This window comes from Ovis canadensis, chromosome 4 (genome assembly GCF_042477335.2).
Source record: "Ovis canadensis isolate MfBH-ARS-UI-01 breed Bighorn chromosome 4, ARS-UI_OviCan_v2, whole genome shotgun sequence".
Lineage (NCBI taxonomy): Eukaryota > Metazoa > Chordata > Mammalia > Artiodactyla > Bovidae > Ovis > Ovis canadensis.
Genome location: NC_091248.1, coordinates 30392734 through 30410098, shown reverse-complemented (window position 1 = coordinate 30410098; position 17365 = coordinate 30392734). Strand labels below are relative to the sequence as shown.

The window sequence follows — 17365 nt, the reverse complement described above, 5'->3', positions numbered from 1 at the left end:
ATCCCATGGACAGAGGAGCCTAGCGGGCTGCAGTCCATGGGGTCACAAAACAGTGTAACAGGACTTAGCGACTAAATAACAACAATATCTTTCAAATCTGCTCTAAAGCTTAAGTGTGAAATTACTGATTTATTTTTACCTGAAAAATCTAACAAGCCCTCCCCGCTCCCAGGGGAGTGGTCCTTGTATGTGGGTGTGAAAGAGTACTCCAACCAATTCGTTGTGCCCGGAGCGTTTTAAAATGAGATACCATCAACTTAAACATCCTGTGCCTTATAAGTTGCCTTGTGTTACTATTATTCTTAATAGCAATGATAGTTTCACTTGTTAAGGAAATCAGCCAATTCTGAGTTAACAATGGGAGTAGTTGGTATCTCGTAACACAAGTTGGAGAAGGAAATGGCAACCACTCCAGTATTCTTGCCTGGAGAATCCCAGGGACAGCGGAGCCTGGTGGGCTGCCATCTATGGGGTCGCATAGAGTCAGACTGAAGCAACTTAGCAGCAGCAGCATAACACAATCATTTCTGATTGCCTGAGGAGATGTTAAATCCCTGGAGTCAGAAGTTAGGGCAGTGAGAGAAGCTGGTTACCCCTGGAGCCCAGTGGGAAGCAAGTGACAGTTGGCATTTTCTCAGGAGAGCCAGTTTACTCATTATTTCAGTGTTTGTGTGTGTGAACACCTTCAAAGCAAAATTAATTTCCCTTTTGGATTACTTAGGATATTATTTTTAATGCTGAAGTTTTCCACATCATCCTGAGCACCTTTTTTCCCCTCAGAATGATTAAGTAAAGAAAAAAGTCACATGATTGTTTCTAGCAGCACATAAAAAGTAAGATTTTGAGACATTTTATTTATTATTTCCTATGATTTTGTGTAGATATTCTGTGATGCATGTTCTCCAGAGAGGACAAAAAATGAAACAAAAACATTTAGTGTTATATACTAAAATGAAATTTGTTTTATTGGAATGAGGTGGTGAAGCTCTGCTCAAAATCTCTAAAAATGAAATTCCACCTACTTCTGTCTATAGCCGAGCTCTCCAGCCTCCAAGTGGCAGATGCATAAGTCCTGTCAAATTATCAGTGACATTAGATCAGAAAGAAAGTGCGCAATAAATGGAACGTACTTGAATCATTCCAAAACCATTCCCCGCCCCGACTCCCGGTCCATGGGAAAAATATCTCCCGAGAAATCAGTTCGTGGTGCCCAAAAGGTTGGGAACCACTGGTCTAAAAAAATCCCAAACCACTGAAACCTAAATCTTGCTAATCAAGAATAGCTCAGAATATCAAGGCCACTCTGGACCTGCCTGAAGTCCTGTCTATTTCACGTCTGTCACCCCGTCTCTGGTCTGTGAGCGAATGGAGGGGCGAAAGGCCTTTCTTCATCTATCCAGCCGCTCCCACTCCTGCCAGAGCATCTCTGGGCTGTGCCTAGGGAACAAGAGGCAAGTCAGAGGAGCATGAAATCAGCCCCAGTTTCCGCTCCCTCTTCTTACCACCCCCCCCCCATCCCATCAAGACCTCCAATTCCCAGTGGCTGGAGGAGCTTCATACCTGTCTAGGTCCCCTCGGCCAAATGCACATGGGCAGCCTCTCGAGAAGAACACATTCCGAGCTTCCAGACAGTTAGTGTCACTTCCTTTGTGCTAAACTTTTAGATGATTTGCCAAGCTTTAGGCATGTTTGGGGAGAATTTTGCTGTCCCTTCCTTAGGAAGGGCTTACTAGAAATGGGCTTTTAATATTCTTACAAGCAGCTGTGTTTAAGATGAGCTTAATAAGTTATTATTAATACATAATTATTAAGTAATTAAATAAATTATTCAGTAACTCTAGATAAGATGCACCATGACAGTAAAGGGTGGAAAATAATCTAATATTTCAACTTTATTTTTTTAATTTTATATTGGAGTATACTTAACAATGTTGTGTTTCAGGTGTACAGCAAAGTGATTTATTCATACCTATACATGTATCTATTCTTTTTCAAGTTATTTTCCCATTTATGTTATTATAGAGTATTGAACAGAGTTCCCTGTGCTATACAGGAGGTCCTTGTTGGTTATCTATTTTAAACATAGCAGAGTGTACATGTCAATCCCAACCTCCCAATCTATCCCTGACCCCAACCTTTCCCACCTGGTAACTATAAGTTCGTTCTCAAAGTCTGTGAGTCTGTTTCTGTTTTGTAAATAAGTTCGATCGTCTAATTTTTTAAATATTCCACACATAAGTGATATTACATGATATGTCATTCTGCGTTGACTTCACGCAGTATGATAATCTCCAGGTATGTTGCTGCGAATGGCATTATCTCATTCTTTTTAATAGCTGAGTAATATTCCATTGTATATAGGTACCACATCAGCTGCTGATGGACATTTCGGTTGCTTTTATGTCTTAGGTATTGTAAATAGCACTGCTATGAACAAGAATGTATCCTTTTTAACCATGTTTTTCTCTGGACATATGCCCAGGAGTGGGATTGCTGGATCATATTTTTAGTTTCTGAAGGAGCCTCCATACTAATATTTCAATACTATGTAAGGTTGTGTACAAGTGAATTCAAGAGAAAGGTTCTGATGAAACAGATTAATCTTAAAAATAAGGCACACTAAGGGCAAAGTACATACAGGGAAGTTGTATGGATTTGAGAAGGAGCAGTGAAATTCTTTTTGATGAAGTTTAGTGGTATGAGCTTCTTTTGAACTGTCTATATGTTTTAGGTTAGATGAGAAAGTAGCAACTTAGGAAAGCAAATGGATCTTTGCTCTTCAGTTCAGTTCAGTCGCCCAGTCATATCCAGCTCTTTGCGACCCCATGGACTGTGGCACGCCAGGCTTCCCTGTCCATCACCAACTCCGAGAGCTCTTAGAATGGCAAATAAGCTTTGCTCTTGGAATGGCAAATAAGCTTCTCCCCTCTTTTAAAGTGAGAACCAGCAGGCAAAGATCATTGTTCAGTTCAGTTCAGTCGCTCAGTCATGTCTGACTCTTTGCGACCCCATGAACTGCAGCACGCCAGGCCTCCCTGTCCGTCACCAACTCCTGGAGTTCACTCAGACTCATGTCCATCAAGTCAGTGATGCCATCCGGCCATCTCATCCTCTGTCGTCCCCTTCTCCTCCTGCCCCCAATCCCTCCCAGCATCAGAGTCTTTTCCAATGAGTCAACTCTTCGCATAAGGTGGCCAAAGTATTGGAGTTTCAGCTTTAGCATCAGTCCTTCCAATGGACACCCAGGACTGATCTCCTTTAGGATGGACTGGTTGGATCTCCTTGCAGTCCAAGGGACTCTCAAGAGTCTTCTCCAACACCACAGTTCAAAAGCATCAATTCTTCGGCGCTCAGCTTTCTTCACAGTCCAACTCTCACATTCATATAAGACCACTGGAAAAACCATAGCCTTGACTAGACGGACCTTTGTTGGCAAAGTAATGTCTCTGCTTTTTAATATGCTATCTAGGTTGGTCATAACTTTCCTTCCAAGGAGTAAGTGTCTTTTAATTTCATGGCTGCAGTCACCATCTGCAGTGATTTTGGAGCCCGCAAAAACATAAAGTCTGCCACTGTTTGCACTGTTTCCCCATCTATTTCCCATGAAGTGATGGGACCAGATGCCATGATCTTCGTTTTTGAATGTTGAGCTTTAAGCCAACTTTTCTACTCTCCTCTTTCACTTTCATCAAGAAGCTTTTTAGTTCCTCTTAAGTGCTACACGCAATATGCCAGCAAATTTGGAAAACTCAGCAGTGGCCACAGGACTGGAAAAGGTCCGCTTTCATTCTAATCCCAAAGAAAGGAAATGCCAAACAATGCTCAAACTACTACACAATTGCACTCATCTCACACGCTAGTAAAGTAATGCTCAAAATTCTCCAAGCCAGACTTCAGCAATACGTGAATCGTGAACTTCCAGATGTCTAAGCTGGTTTTAGAAAAGGCAGAGGAACCAGAGATCAAATTGCCAACATCTGCTGAATCATAGAAAAAGCAACAGAGTTCCAGAAAAACATCTATTTCTGCTTTATGGACTATGCCCAAGCCTTTGACTGTGTGGATCACAATAAGCTGTGGAAAATTCTGAAAGAGATGGGAATACCAGACCACCGGACCTGCCTCCTGATGAACCTATATGCAGGTCAGGAAGCAACAGTTAGAACTGGACATGGAACAATGGACTGGTTCCAAATAGGAAAAGGAGTACGTCAGGGCTGTATATTGTCACCCTGCTTATTTAACTTATATGCAGAGTACATCATGAGAAATGCTGGGCTGGAAGAAGCACAAGCTGGAATCAAGATTGCTAGGAGAAATATCAATAACCTCAGATATGCAGATGACACCACCCTTATGGCAGAAAGATCACTGTTACTAGAGAAAAACATAAGGTTTTATAGAAACTTCCGCAGAGAGCTTTGATGGACAAGTCCTGGAAAGCTCCATATTTAAACCGGGACCTACATAAGCCCAGTGTGTGTGTGTGTGCTAAGTTACTTCAGTTGTGTCCTACTCTTTGTGACCCTATGGACGGTAGCCCTCCAGGCTCCTCTGTCCATGGTATTCTCCAGACAAGAGTACTAGAGTGGGTTGCCATGCCCTCCTCTGGGGGATCTTCCCGGACTGGGGATAGAACTCACGTCTTTTACATCTCCTGCACTGGCAGGTGGATTCTTTACTGCTGAGCTACTGGGAAAGCCCCAGAGAGAGACTCAGTGACTGAGAAGAGCTAAATGTTAGTGAGGTACTTGTCTGTACCTGGACACATGTATTTCTTGAGTCCTAGCTTTATAAAAAGTATACTTAAAATGTAGTGTCTGTTTTATTATATGGCTTTTAATTAAAGAGTGCTCCTTTATGTTTGTATTTACATGATACAATGAGGTTTTATTTTATAGGAGAAAATAATAATTGTTCTTTGGCGAGGTTCAAACATGCCATAAGAAGTCCTAACCAGAATCATACCACCCAGCATGGGCATCCACCAGGCAGAACTCAAACTTCCTGGTGTGTCAAATGATACAAGACATGGGAATAAAGTGAACAGTTTAAGGAGCATTCATTATTACATTTACTTGGGAGATATTTTCTGAGCATCTCTATTCATTCTGCTCCATCTCAAAGGCCAAGATTCCTTACCACATCCCAGAAACCAAAGGGGACGAATAAATCTAGACAAAACATTTCATCTAAGTCTAAAGAAATCCACCTCAAATGTTATGAAATTTTTGTGTGGGGCCCTGTATTTTTCTTCTTCAATATAAATCATTCTCAGCCCCACTGAGACTTAGAATAAAGGAGATAAGGTAGAAAGAAAAAAAAGAATCAGAAATTCCAAAGTGAAAGAATTGCTTGAAGACAGTCAGGCAAAAACCAGGGAGCCAAAAATTAATGTTTTCCTATAAAGGATGTAGGATGAGTTGTTGGGCTATTAAACGGATACAGGAGGATGCAGAAAGGGCCATAAGAAGGATTTATTGTTGTTGGGAGAGTTTTCACCTAGCATTTCCTGACTTTTGGGCTTTCAACTTCATAGTCAGATATTCTACTCTGGCAGTTAAAAAAAAAGCTTATGTGATAAAATTAATACTATGAAGAAATGAGTTGTTCAGGCACTAAGTCATGTCTAACTCTTTGAAGTCCCATGAACTGCAGCACACTAGGCTTCCCTGTCCTTCTCTGTCTCCCAGAGTTTGCTCAAACTCATGTCCATTGAGTTGGTGATGCCATCCAACCATCTCATCCTCTGTCGTCCCCTTCTCCTCTTGTCCTCAAGCTCTACCAGCATCAGGATCTTTTCCAGTGAGTTGGCTCTTCGCATCAGGTGGCCAAAGTATTGGAGTTTCAGCTTCACCGTCAGATCTTCTAATGAATAGTCAGGGTTGATTTCCTTTAGGATTGACTTGTTTGATCTCCTTGCTGCCCAAGGACTCTCAAGAGTCTTCTCCAACACCACAGTTCGAAAGCATCAATTCTTCAGCACTCAGCCTTTTTAATGGTCCAACTCTCACATCTGCACATGACTACTGGAAAAACCATAGCTTTGACTATGTGGACCTTTCTCAGCAAAGTGATGTCTCTGCTTTTTAATATACTGTCTAGGTTTGTCATGGCGATTATTCCACAGAGCAAGTGTCTATTTTAATTTTGTGGCTGCAATCACCATCTACATTTATTTTGGAGCCCAAGAAAATAAAAGGTCACTGTTTCCACTTTTCCCCCCATTTATTTGCCATGAAGTGATGGGACCAGATGCCATGATCTTTGTTTTTGAAATACTGAGTTTTAAGCCAGCTTTTTCACTCTCCTCTTTAACTTTTATCAAGAGGCTCTTTAGTTCCTCTTTGCTTTCTGCCATAAGGGTAGTGTCATCCACATATCTGAGGTTGTTGATATTTCTCCCAGCAATCTTGATTCAAGCTTGTGAGTCTTCCAGCCCAATATTTCACATGATATACTCTGCATGTAAGTTAAATAAGCATAGTGACAATATACAGCCTTGATGTACTCCTTTCCTGATTTGGAACCAGTCTGTTGTTCCACGTCCAGGTCTAACAGTTGCTTCTTGTCCTGCTTACAGGTTTCTCAGAAGACAGGTAAGGTTGTCTGGTATTCCCATCTCTTTAAGAATTTTCCAGTTTGTTGTGATCCACGTAGTCAAAGACTTAGCATAGTTAATAATGCAGAAATAGATGTTTTTTGGAACTCTCTTGTTTTTTTTTTTATGATCCAGTAGATGTTGGCAATTTGATCTCTGTTTCCTTTGCCTTTTCTAAATCTCGCTTGTACATCTGGAAGTTCTCGGTTCATGTACTCTTGAAGCCTAGCTTGAAGGTTTTTGAGCATAGCCTTACTAGCATGACAGTGAAGTTGCTCAGTCATGTCTGACTCTTTGCGACCCCATGGACTGCAGCGTGCCAGGTTCCTCCATACATGAGATTTTCCAGACAAGAATACTGGCGTGGGTTGCCACTTCCTTCCCCAACTAGCATGTGAAATGAGTGCAATTGTGTGGTAGTTTGAACATTCTTTGGCATTGCCTTTCTTTGGGATTGGAATGAAAACTGACCTTTTCCAGTCCTGTGGCGACTGCTGAGTTTTCCAAATTTGCTGGCATATTGAGTGCAGTACTTTCACAGCACCATCTCTTAGGATTTGAAAAAGCTCAGCTGGTTCCATCACCTCCACTAGCTTTCTTCATAGTAATGCTTTCTAAGGCCCAATTAGCTTCACACTCTAGGATGTCTGGCATGAGGAAATGAGAGAAGAGGTGAGTTAGGCTGATTTGAAGGAAAATGTTTCAGAAGAAAGGAATAAATACATTCAATTATGTTTTTGAGATGATGGCTAAAAGGCAGTAAGAGTTCCAAGCCCAATGGTTGGGACCAGCAATGATTTCAAGTCAGATGCTGGGATGATTTATAACAGTAATCTCTAGGCAAGAGAATTTCTTGAAGGAATCTAGTACAGTGTCAAAGAAGATAAATCCAGTGCTTAGCTATTACCCTATGATTCATGTGATGGAATTAATAGCAGTTCCCTAAGCCAAGATTTAGTCTAGAATATGTGCCTTTCTAGCAAATAGAGTGGTTAGTAGTTGTTATAGTGATTCTAACTCTAAACTAGTGTGGTCAGTATAAAAAGTGACTGCTACAATCTGTGAGCCATTTGCTTTATAGCCAGATGAAGTCACAAACATAAAAGAAAGCTCTGGATTATCTCTTGTATCTTCTTCACATTAATATCTCACATATATTTTAACAACTTGAAAAAAGTGTTAGAAATATAGGGTTTAGAAAGAATTGCACAGAATCTCTCTCCTAAGCCTGTCTACAGCTTTAGTAACCCTAAGAAGACATCCTGACTAAATAGTGAACTTATTTTCAGAGAAGAAATTTAAAAGATAGAAGCAATAGCTACTTTCCCAAGTCATCCTGTTTCCACCTCTACCTGCCCCATTATAAAAAGCATCTATCCTCTGAACACTTTATTCTCCAAAGTCAATAGACAACTGAATTATGAACCCAGGAGCATTAGCCAGGTCTTCATACAAACCACCTACTTCAGACACCCAGGTAACAGTGAGCACCCATTTCCTTCAGGTCATCAGTCAGCATAATACTGCTAAGGTGCGTTTTAAACTGATAATGTTTTAGAGAATAACAAAACAGCAAATAAATGTTTTTTTTTTATGTTTTCCTATGTGTTAAACATTAAGTAAAGGGTTTATTTTTATTTGAAGGATAATAAGGATATTTATTTTATTTGAAGGATAATTTTATTTGAAGGCTTTACACTGTTACATTGGTTTCTGCCATACAATACCCTGGATGAGTCATAACCGTATGTATATGTATGTATGTATGTATGTATGTATGTATGTATGTATATATCCCCTCCCTCTTGGGCTCCCCCCATCCTGCCCCTCTAGGTTGTCACAGAGCACCAGGCTGGGTTCCTTGTGTTATATAGCAGCCTCCTACTTGCTAGCTGTTTTGCACATGGTAGTAAATACATGTCAATGCTCAGTTTGCCCCCCTCTCCTCTTCTCCCGCTGTATCTACAAGTCCATTCTCTACATCTGTTTCCATTCAGTCCCTGAAAATAGATTCATCAGTCCACTTTTCTAGATTCCATATCTATGCTTTAATATAGGATATTTGTTTTTCTCTTTCAACTTACTTCACTCTGTGTAACAGGCTCTAGGCTCATCCACCTCACTAGAACTGATTCAAATGTGTTCCTTTTTATGGCTAATATTCCACTGTATATACATATCACAACTTCTTTATCCATTTATCTGTTGATGGACATCTGGGTGGCTTTCACGTCCTGCTTATTGTAAATATAAGCGAAGGGGTTTTAAAGAAATAAGACAACAAATGTAAACTCTGTGAACAGGGACTGTGCCTTATGCTATCTTACAGGGAACAGATATGCATGAATGAGCTCGTTTACTCTCCACCATCTTATGAGGAAAGAAGGGCAGGTACCTTCCTCCTAATCGTTAAAGGAGGATGCCGATAAACAGATGTTACGTGGCTTGCTGAGAGTGGTGGGCAGCATCAGCTCTAGGGAGGTGTACCAGGGAGACAGGGTCCAGTGTGGCCCTTCTCCTGAGTGAACACTTGGCAGCTTGTCTTTATGCTTAGCAGGAACCATGACTAAGTTCAGAACAGGTAGACTCAATCCTGGCCGACTCTCCTGAGCCAACTACTGAGTGATGAGGAATCTCTTAGGTCACTTTGATCTGAATCAGTCCATTCTCATACTACCATCTATTTTTTTCTACCAGAAAAAATTGCTTTACTCAATATTATTTACAGACACTATTGCCAGTAGTTGCCACATATTTGCTATTCACTACTGGCTAGGCTCTCTGCTAAGCAGTTGACATATAATAGCTCCTTTAATTCTTATCTCAACACTATCTCAAACATCATGCCCATTTTAAAGAGAAGAAAATGGAGGTTCAATGAGGTCATGTAACTTGTCTAACATCAAGGAATTAAAGCTAGAGCTGCCAAACTTCATGGTTTGTAAATGTGTCTTCCTCGCTATATTTACTAGCTATTCTATGATGTGAGTAATCAGCTGATGGTGCAGACACGTTTTAATACTGTGAGTGTATTTCTAGACACTTTTATTTCTTAAAGGAAACAGATGCCTCTTTGAATAATGGAGACTGAAGAAAAGGGAGGGAATCCACTTGTTGGGAGGCATGTTCCATCCAAACTAATGTGATAAAACAGGGAGAAACATAAAAATGTATCACATTCATGAATAGAGAGCCATGAAACTGAATTAACTGGGATGACTACTGACTGAACCAGTAAAAGGACGTATCTAATGAAAACACCCAGCAGGACTCCTAAAATTCACTCACCGTTCACATTCTAGACATCCTGTGTTATCTCATTTTAGGTAGTGATATTTCTCACCTTTTCAGAAAAAAACTGCTTGTTCCACCTAGTTCCTTAGGCTACAGCAATGTTTCTCAACCTTATTTATTTTTTTTCATTATTGCTCCCTCAAAAAGAAGAAAATAATTTAAATACTCCTTTATAGAGAAATGAAATACTGGGATAAGATCTGTTGGGTAGGGCTGAGTTTTAATGTCTAAGACATTTTTGCGCTGTTGAAAATGTTTGGGTTATAAAGCTACTTGAACCTTTCTTCATCATAAATACGTGCTATGACTTCTAAACTGCAAGGGATTATGTCTAAATAACAAGCACTCAGGAAATGCATGTGGATGGTTGGCAAAGCATTTCATGGGTGTCTCATTAACTCAGTGTACAGCAAGTTAGCCCACTTGATCTATAGCTCCTGCTAACTATAAGGCCGTTTGTTCAGTGGCACAGGCTGCTCAGATGGTGGCCATGAGGAATATAAATTCCGGTGTCTGGATTGAAATCTCAGCTCCACCACTTCTCAGCAATGAGACTGCATATTTTTTAAAAAAAATTATTTATTTATTTATTTGGCTGTGCTGGGCCTTAGTTGTGGCATGTGGGATCTAGTTCCCTGATCAAGGAACAAACTCAGGCCTCCTACATTAGAAGGGCAGAGTCTTAGCCACGGGACCACCCGGGAAGTCCCAGCAATGAGATTCTGGCCAATCATCTAACCCAGTGGTCCTCAATTAGGGACAATGTCTGGAGACATTTTTGATGATGACAACTGGGGGCGGGGTGCAGGGTGGAAGACTACTGTTATCTGATGGGTAGAGGCAAGGGATGGGGCTAAGCAGCCCATAAAGTACATACCAACCCCTCACAACGGAGAATTATCCAGTCCAAAATGTCACCTGTCAGGTTTGTTTCCAGCAGAGGAAACTCTGCTTTAACCTCTCTGTTGCTCATTTTTGTCACTGTGCCAGGTGGTGTTCATTCCCTAACAGACATTTCCGTTCCATCTCCTTGTTGCCTCCTGGAAGAGGCTTGCGTGCTCTGTTGTGTCTGAGTCTTTGTGACCCCCAAGTACTACACAGTCCTCGGGGCTTCTCTGTTCATGGGACTGCCCAGGCAGGAATACTGGGCTGGGTTGCCACTTCCTCCTCCAGGGGATCTTTCTGACCCGGGGATCAAACCCACATCTCCTGCATTGGCGGGCCAATTCTTTACCACTGAGCCATCTGGGAAGCCCAGCAGAAGAGGCTGGAAACACTAATCACTTATTTAGCCAGGCTTCCTTGCCTTGCATCTAAGGACAGCCTGGGGGCACAGTTCTGCCCAGTCAGGTTCAAGTGGAAATGTATTAGAGGCAAAGGAAAAGCTTCTGTTTTTTCCTGATACAAGAAAAAGATTAGACAAGTGTCATCCCCTTCTTATCCACTTCCTACCTCAAACACGGAAGCAATATATAGAGTTGTAGCCATTTTCTTGCTATTATCAGGAAAAGGCAAGAGACTCAAAGTGGGGATGACCTCAATATCATTGAGGCCATGAACCAATGCTGTATCACCTCTTGTACTTCTTGTTTTTGTCAGAATATATAACTCATATTTGTTTAAACATTCCTGTTATATTCAAACTTAAAATTAGGCTAATAATAGGATTTTTTTTTTACTAATTTTTATTGAGGGGCTTTCCTCGCGGCTCAGACAGTAAAGAATCCGCCTGCAATGCAGGAGACCCGGGTTTGATCCCTGGGTTGGAAAGATCCCCTGGAGAAGGGAATGGCACCCCACTCCAGTATTCTTGCCTGGAGAATCCCATGGAAAGAGGAGCCTGGCGGGCTACAGTCCACGGGGTCACAAAGAGTCGGATATGACTGAGCAACAAACTTGAATAACAGGGTTTTTCCCCACTAACTTTTATTGAGGCAAAATATATAATAAAATATGTTGTTTTGACTATTTTAAGTGTACAGTGGAGTGGCATCAGCTACATTCACAACGTTATGGAACTGCCACGTCTAGTTAGAGTCTGTATCAACACCCCAGACAAAAACTCTGCTCACTAAGCAAGAACTGCCAGCCGCCTTCTCCCCAGCCTCAAACGCCTGCTAACCTCTCAGCCACTTGCTGTTTTTAGGAAAGAGTCTATTCTGGACAGTTCATATACGTGTAATAGTGCAGTATTGTTCCACAAGGCTCACTTCACCTCAGATAAGGTTTACCCCGTTCATTCATGTTGTAGCAGATACCAGCACTTCATTCCTTTCACGGCTGGGTGATATTCCAATGTTTTCATCCTTTTGTTCAGCCATTCATCTGTTGATAGGAGCCTGAGTTGTTTCCATCTTTTGGCAATGATAAGGTTTTCAAAGATTCAATAAAATAATATACCTAAAGCACTTAGGACAGTGCTTGATACCTAAGAAGAACTTAGCAAATGCAAGCTAAAATTATATCTGCTATTTACCATATGCCGTCAGGTTACATCCACTCTGTCAACTGTCTTTTTTCCAAGGGGGAATGGACAAGTATATATGCGCACTGGCATGAGACAATGATCAGAACCTACTGTACAGTTCAAAGCAAATGATACTCTCATGGATCTGTGACCGTGTGCAGGTGTGATGGACAACAACCCACTTTCATTGATCCAGTCATCCTTCCCTTGTTGTTATTCAGTCGATCAGTCGTGTCCAACTCTTTACAACCCAATAGACTGCAGCACACCAGGCTTCGCTGACCTTCACCATCTCCTGGAGCTTGCTCCAACTCATGTGCATCGAGTCAGTGATGCCATTCAACCATCTTGTCCTCTGTTGTCCCCTTTTTCTCCTGTCTTCAATCTTTCCCAGCATCAGGGTCTTTTTAAATGAGTCATCTCTTTGCATCAGGTGGCCAAAGTATTGGAGTTGCAGCATTAATCCCTCCAATGAATATTGAGGATTGATTTCCTTTAGGATTGACTGGTTTGATCTCCTTGCAGTCCAAGCGACTCTCAAGAGTCTTCTCCAACACCACAATTCAAAAGCACTGGTTCTTTGCTGTTCAGCTTTACTTATAGTCCAACTCTCACATCCATCCAGTGGTAACTGGAAAAAACACAGCTTTGACTATACAGACCTTTTTGGCAAAGCAATGTCTCTGCTTTTTAATATGCTGGGTAGGTTTGTCATAGCTTTTCTTCCAAGGAGCCAGCTTCTTAATTTCATGGCTGCAGTCATGCATCTGTCCATTCAGAATTTACTGAGCATCTCTTACGGGAGAAATTCTATGCTTCAAACCTAAGCTGAAGTGACGCATAATTGATTTATTTAAAAATACAAAGAAGAAAAAGAGGTGCTTAATAAACATTTCTGGTAATGATAGAATAGTTCTACACTCAATCATGAGCTTCAAAAACATCTCTAGGACTGGAATGTGTTATTTCTCTGGAGTTATCAATGAAATAGGCACCTGCCTTAGGAAGTCCTCATCCTGCTAAATACATTTTTTTAATGGATCTTCGAACTATTGTTGACTTTCATCCTTTGCACCTAATGCCTCATTTGAGAAGGTACAAAACAAAAACTCCACACAGTTACTGTCATGGGTGGTACCAGGGAGAGTGTTATTTCTTAAGTGAGAAAAACAAATTTCTGTCTCCAAGTAACATGGATAGGTAGGGAGTAGAGATGTGTGCAGAACAGGCCAATGTTTTAGCTGGTGGGAGATATAGTTTGGGAAGAGGATCTGGGGTCAGGAGTGGGCTTATACTGAAGAGCACATGAAAACGAGAAGGAGGAAAAAGTGCGGAGGAAGAAATGACAATAAATCGGATGACAGTGGTGATAGCAGATCTTACTTGGGCAAAGCAGGCCTTTTGGATGAGTGTGGATGGTTGACATTTAAGATGACCTACTGGAATGTTTGGAAGTGAGGCATTCAAGGAGCTCCTACCATGTGTAATATGTCCTATAAAGTGATTATCAGCCCTGGTACAATTTACAGTGTATTTAAGAGAGTCAAGATTCACCCCCACAATATCATCAGAAAGCAAGTGGAAGAAATAGAAAATAAGAATGCCACTGAGGTTCTGTGTACGTGAAGTCCATGCATAGAGAACGTTCAGGAGGGGGCTAGAAACTGAGCTGCACTGAGTAGCTGGCTTTTGTGTTTTTTTAAATTATTTATTTTATATTGGCTTATAGCTGATGAACAGTGTTGTGATAGTTTCAGGTCAACAGCAAAGGGAATCGGCCATACATATACGTGGATGCATTCTCCCCTCCCATTCAGGCGGCCACATAATACTGAGCAGAGTTCCCTGTGCGGTACAATAGGTCGTTATTGGTTATCCGTTTTAAAGATAGCAGGACATCCCAAACTCCCTGACTATCCCTTCCTCTCATCTTCCCCAACTGGGAGCCATGAGTCTGTTCTCTAAGTGTGTGAGTCTGCTTGTTTTGTAAATAAGTTCATTTGTATCATTTCGTTTTAGATTCTGAATATGAGGGGTGTCGTATGGTATTGCTCCTCCCTCTCGCCTTACTTCACTCACTATGATGCTCTCTAGGCCCACCCATGTTGCTGAAATGGCATTATTAGTGGGTGGCATACTTACAGGCAGAAGAGAAGATGGAAAGGGAATGGCATCGATAGAGGACCAACAGGGCCCTGGAGAGGAGGTGGGAGGCTGAACAGGCAGTGAAGAGGGAGGTCGGCCTTGCTGGACCCCCACAGGAAATAGAGCGGTGCCCAGGAAGAGAGAGGCAGTGAAACTGGTTATTGTTAGGTCCCTCACGAGAGATCCAGGGGCCTCCCCGGTGGCTCAGACAGTAAAGAATCTGCCTGCAATGCCGAAGACACAGAAGATGTGGGTTGGATTGATCCCTGAGTTGGGAAGATCCCCAGGAGGAGGGCATGGCAACCCACTCCGGTACTCTTTCCTGGAGAACCCGCAAGGACAGAGGAGCCTGGTGGGCTACAATCTATAGGGTGGCAAAGAGTCACAACTGAGCGACTAAACACAGCACAAGAGAACACAGCTTCATTTCTGCATGCTGGACACTCTCATTCCGTTCCACTACCCCCTCCCCTGCCTACTTCTCTCATATCTTCTTGTGTTTCATCTTACACACTCTAGGCAAGGGGAAGATAAAAATAGCTCCCACCAAATTTTCCTGGGTTCCTCTGAATAACTCCCACACACCCTCCCAGTCGCTCTTTCCAGGAGTTTCATTTAAATTGGCTTACTTACCCGTCATTTGCTGATGACCTAACCTGTCACCGGCTCTTGAGGAGATACTGCGGTTGCTGTCAGCTATGTTACATTCTGGAATGAAAAGTGGTGGCCTTCCAACCTCTTCTGTTTTGTTCTGTCGAGTGCTGGGTACATTTCTTGCACTTGGTACCTAACAAGTGTGACAAAGCAGGCCTGGGCTGAGGGATCTGGCGTCAGATCCACAACAAAGGCAGCGAGCCCAGCGGTCTCCACCTGCGGGGTGGAGAGACTGCCCTTGGAAATGAGGCTCTTATCACAATCTACGTGAAAAAAGAAATTGTGCCTCCAGTGTACCTCCAAGAACACTCGAAAACCCAAATGGAAATAACCTACCCCCTGGAGACTAGTGCTTTGCTTAATCAGGATTTTATTCCTACAAGCACTCTCCAATAGGTGTACATTGCTAAGCATAGAAACTTAAAGTCACGGAAAATTACTAGGGTGGTAAACCTAAGATGAGCAGAGAGCATTACGGGAGATAGTCTTTCAATTAGAGGGAAAAAAGAAACTGTTGACCCTTGATACTCATTTAACACAACATTTTAGTCAAGAATAGGAAGGTAATAAAGATTAAGGACTTTGTTTCAAATTTAATTTGGGAGACTATTTTTGCCCAAAAGCTTGTCTAATGGAAGATTTTATTACTTCCTGATGTTATAAAGTTTTGCAACTTGTTATTTAGACAACAGAAACACAGAATTGTGTTAATCAACATAACAGGCATTTTTGCCTTTTGCTTTTTATAAACTAAATGTAAGTTTTAAGAGATTGGCTACTATTATTTTCTCCATCTGTTGGAAATGATGTATGTCTTCATCTTTGCATCTAGGGAGAAGGGAGTATCCATAAAAATGAGGAACTTTAGAGACTGTAATAATTAATGTGGTGACCAGACTGGTTAGAAATGTAATTGATTAATAACATACAGTCATTATAATCCATTATAGAAATTAAGAAGGTGAATTTATGCAGTAAACTGGCTCCCAAGTGAATGGACCAGTTGAAGAATATTTTAGAATTTGATTACATGAAAAATCAACATAATGGTCTTTCCTCAGATAATCGTTTCTCTTCAAAAGTAAAATGAGCTTGTCCTTCAAGAATGTGTAAGGGTTAATATTTCCAAAATCTTCAGTGAGGTTAGGTTACATAAAAACAAAATGCCACAACCCATTAAAAAAGCAGGCATTCAATTTTTATGGTGTATATTACAATCTACACAGATCTATGATTTAAGAAGAGCCATGTAATTTAATTAGCAGTAATCAATGTTGATTTAATGGAAGACAGAAGAAAGTTCCAGCTCTGTGTACATTAAGGGAAACTGAAATATAAAACCCGAGTTATGACAGATGGACTCACAGTCACTTAAACTCCCCAAATTTAATCTAAAGACTTAATCAACAATGTCTGAAACAGGTGATAATGAACACAAAAAATCCTTTTGGTATTTATTACATTTTGTATCCAATACTAAGAAGTATTAGTACTCCTGATACAGCTAACCAAACCAAAGGTAGATTTCTACTTTCAAAAAATTTAAGAGCTAAATTACGTAGGATACAAGATAAGTTTAAGGCCATTAAGAAATTTAGCATATTCTAGTACAAACATCTAGAAGGATGCTCAAAGGCTTCCAAAAGACACTCAAAGGCAAATTCTACTGTAGATGAAAAATAACATCATACATTTCCTTGGATCAATGGTGATTCCATCATGTGTCCATTCAACCAGCGTGTACTGACTGCACACACTATGTCAGCATCACGTTAACCTGGTAGTACATGAGTGTTAGGGTCCACTCACAGAGCTATGCAGCAGACAGTGAAGAAACAATTATAATACTGTGGCTCGAGAACCCTGAGAGAAGGGTACACAGGAGAGGATACTGTGTATATGACCCATGGCAGGACCGTGTCAGGAAATCCAGTCCCGCTTAGGAAGAATAAGGAAAGGCTTCCAGAGGAGGTGCTACCTGGTTGAAACCTTGTAAAAACATTTATCACACGTTGGGACACTTGAGATCATGGAATGAATACTTTCTGCAGGGTGCATAATACTTTAAAAAAATGTCTTCTTGTCCTCCATTACAGTGTGCTTTTCAAGGACAGGTTCTTTTTTTAACCCATTTTGTGAGCCCTCTTGTGCTTTTTTCTGGTGTTTTCTGAAGCTGACCACTAGTGACTAATGAAAACAGCATG

At 41.2% G+C, this 17365-nt stretch overlaps 1 protein-coding gene across 3 annotated transcripts in view; it reads right to left on the bottom strand.

Moving 5' to 3' along the window:
• Positions 1-932: 932 nt before the first annotated feature.
• Positions 933-17365, bottom strand: part of UMAD1 (UBAP1-MVB12-associated (UMA) domain containing 1) — a 280794-nt gene continuing 264361 nt past the window's right edge. For 2 of the 3 annotated variants that reach the window (XM_069587513.1, XM_069587515.1), the window contains exons 4-5: positions 15141-15294; positions 933-1437 (exon numbers count right to left, since the gene is read on the bottom strand). In XM_069587513.1, the coding sequence (XP_069443614.1) occupies positions 1340-1437; positions 15141-15294 (252 nt within the window). In that variant the 3' untranslated portion in view covers positions 933-1339. The remainder of the gene's footprint in view (positions 1438-15140; positions 15295-17365) is intronic. The other variant, XM_069587514.1, reaches the window with a different exon arrangement.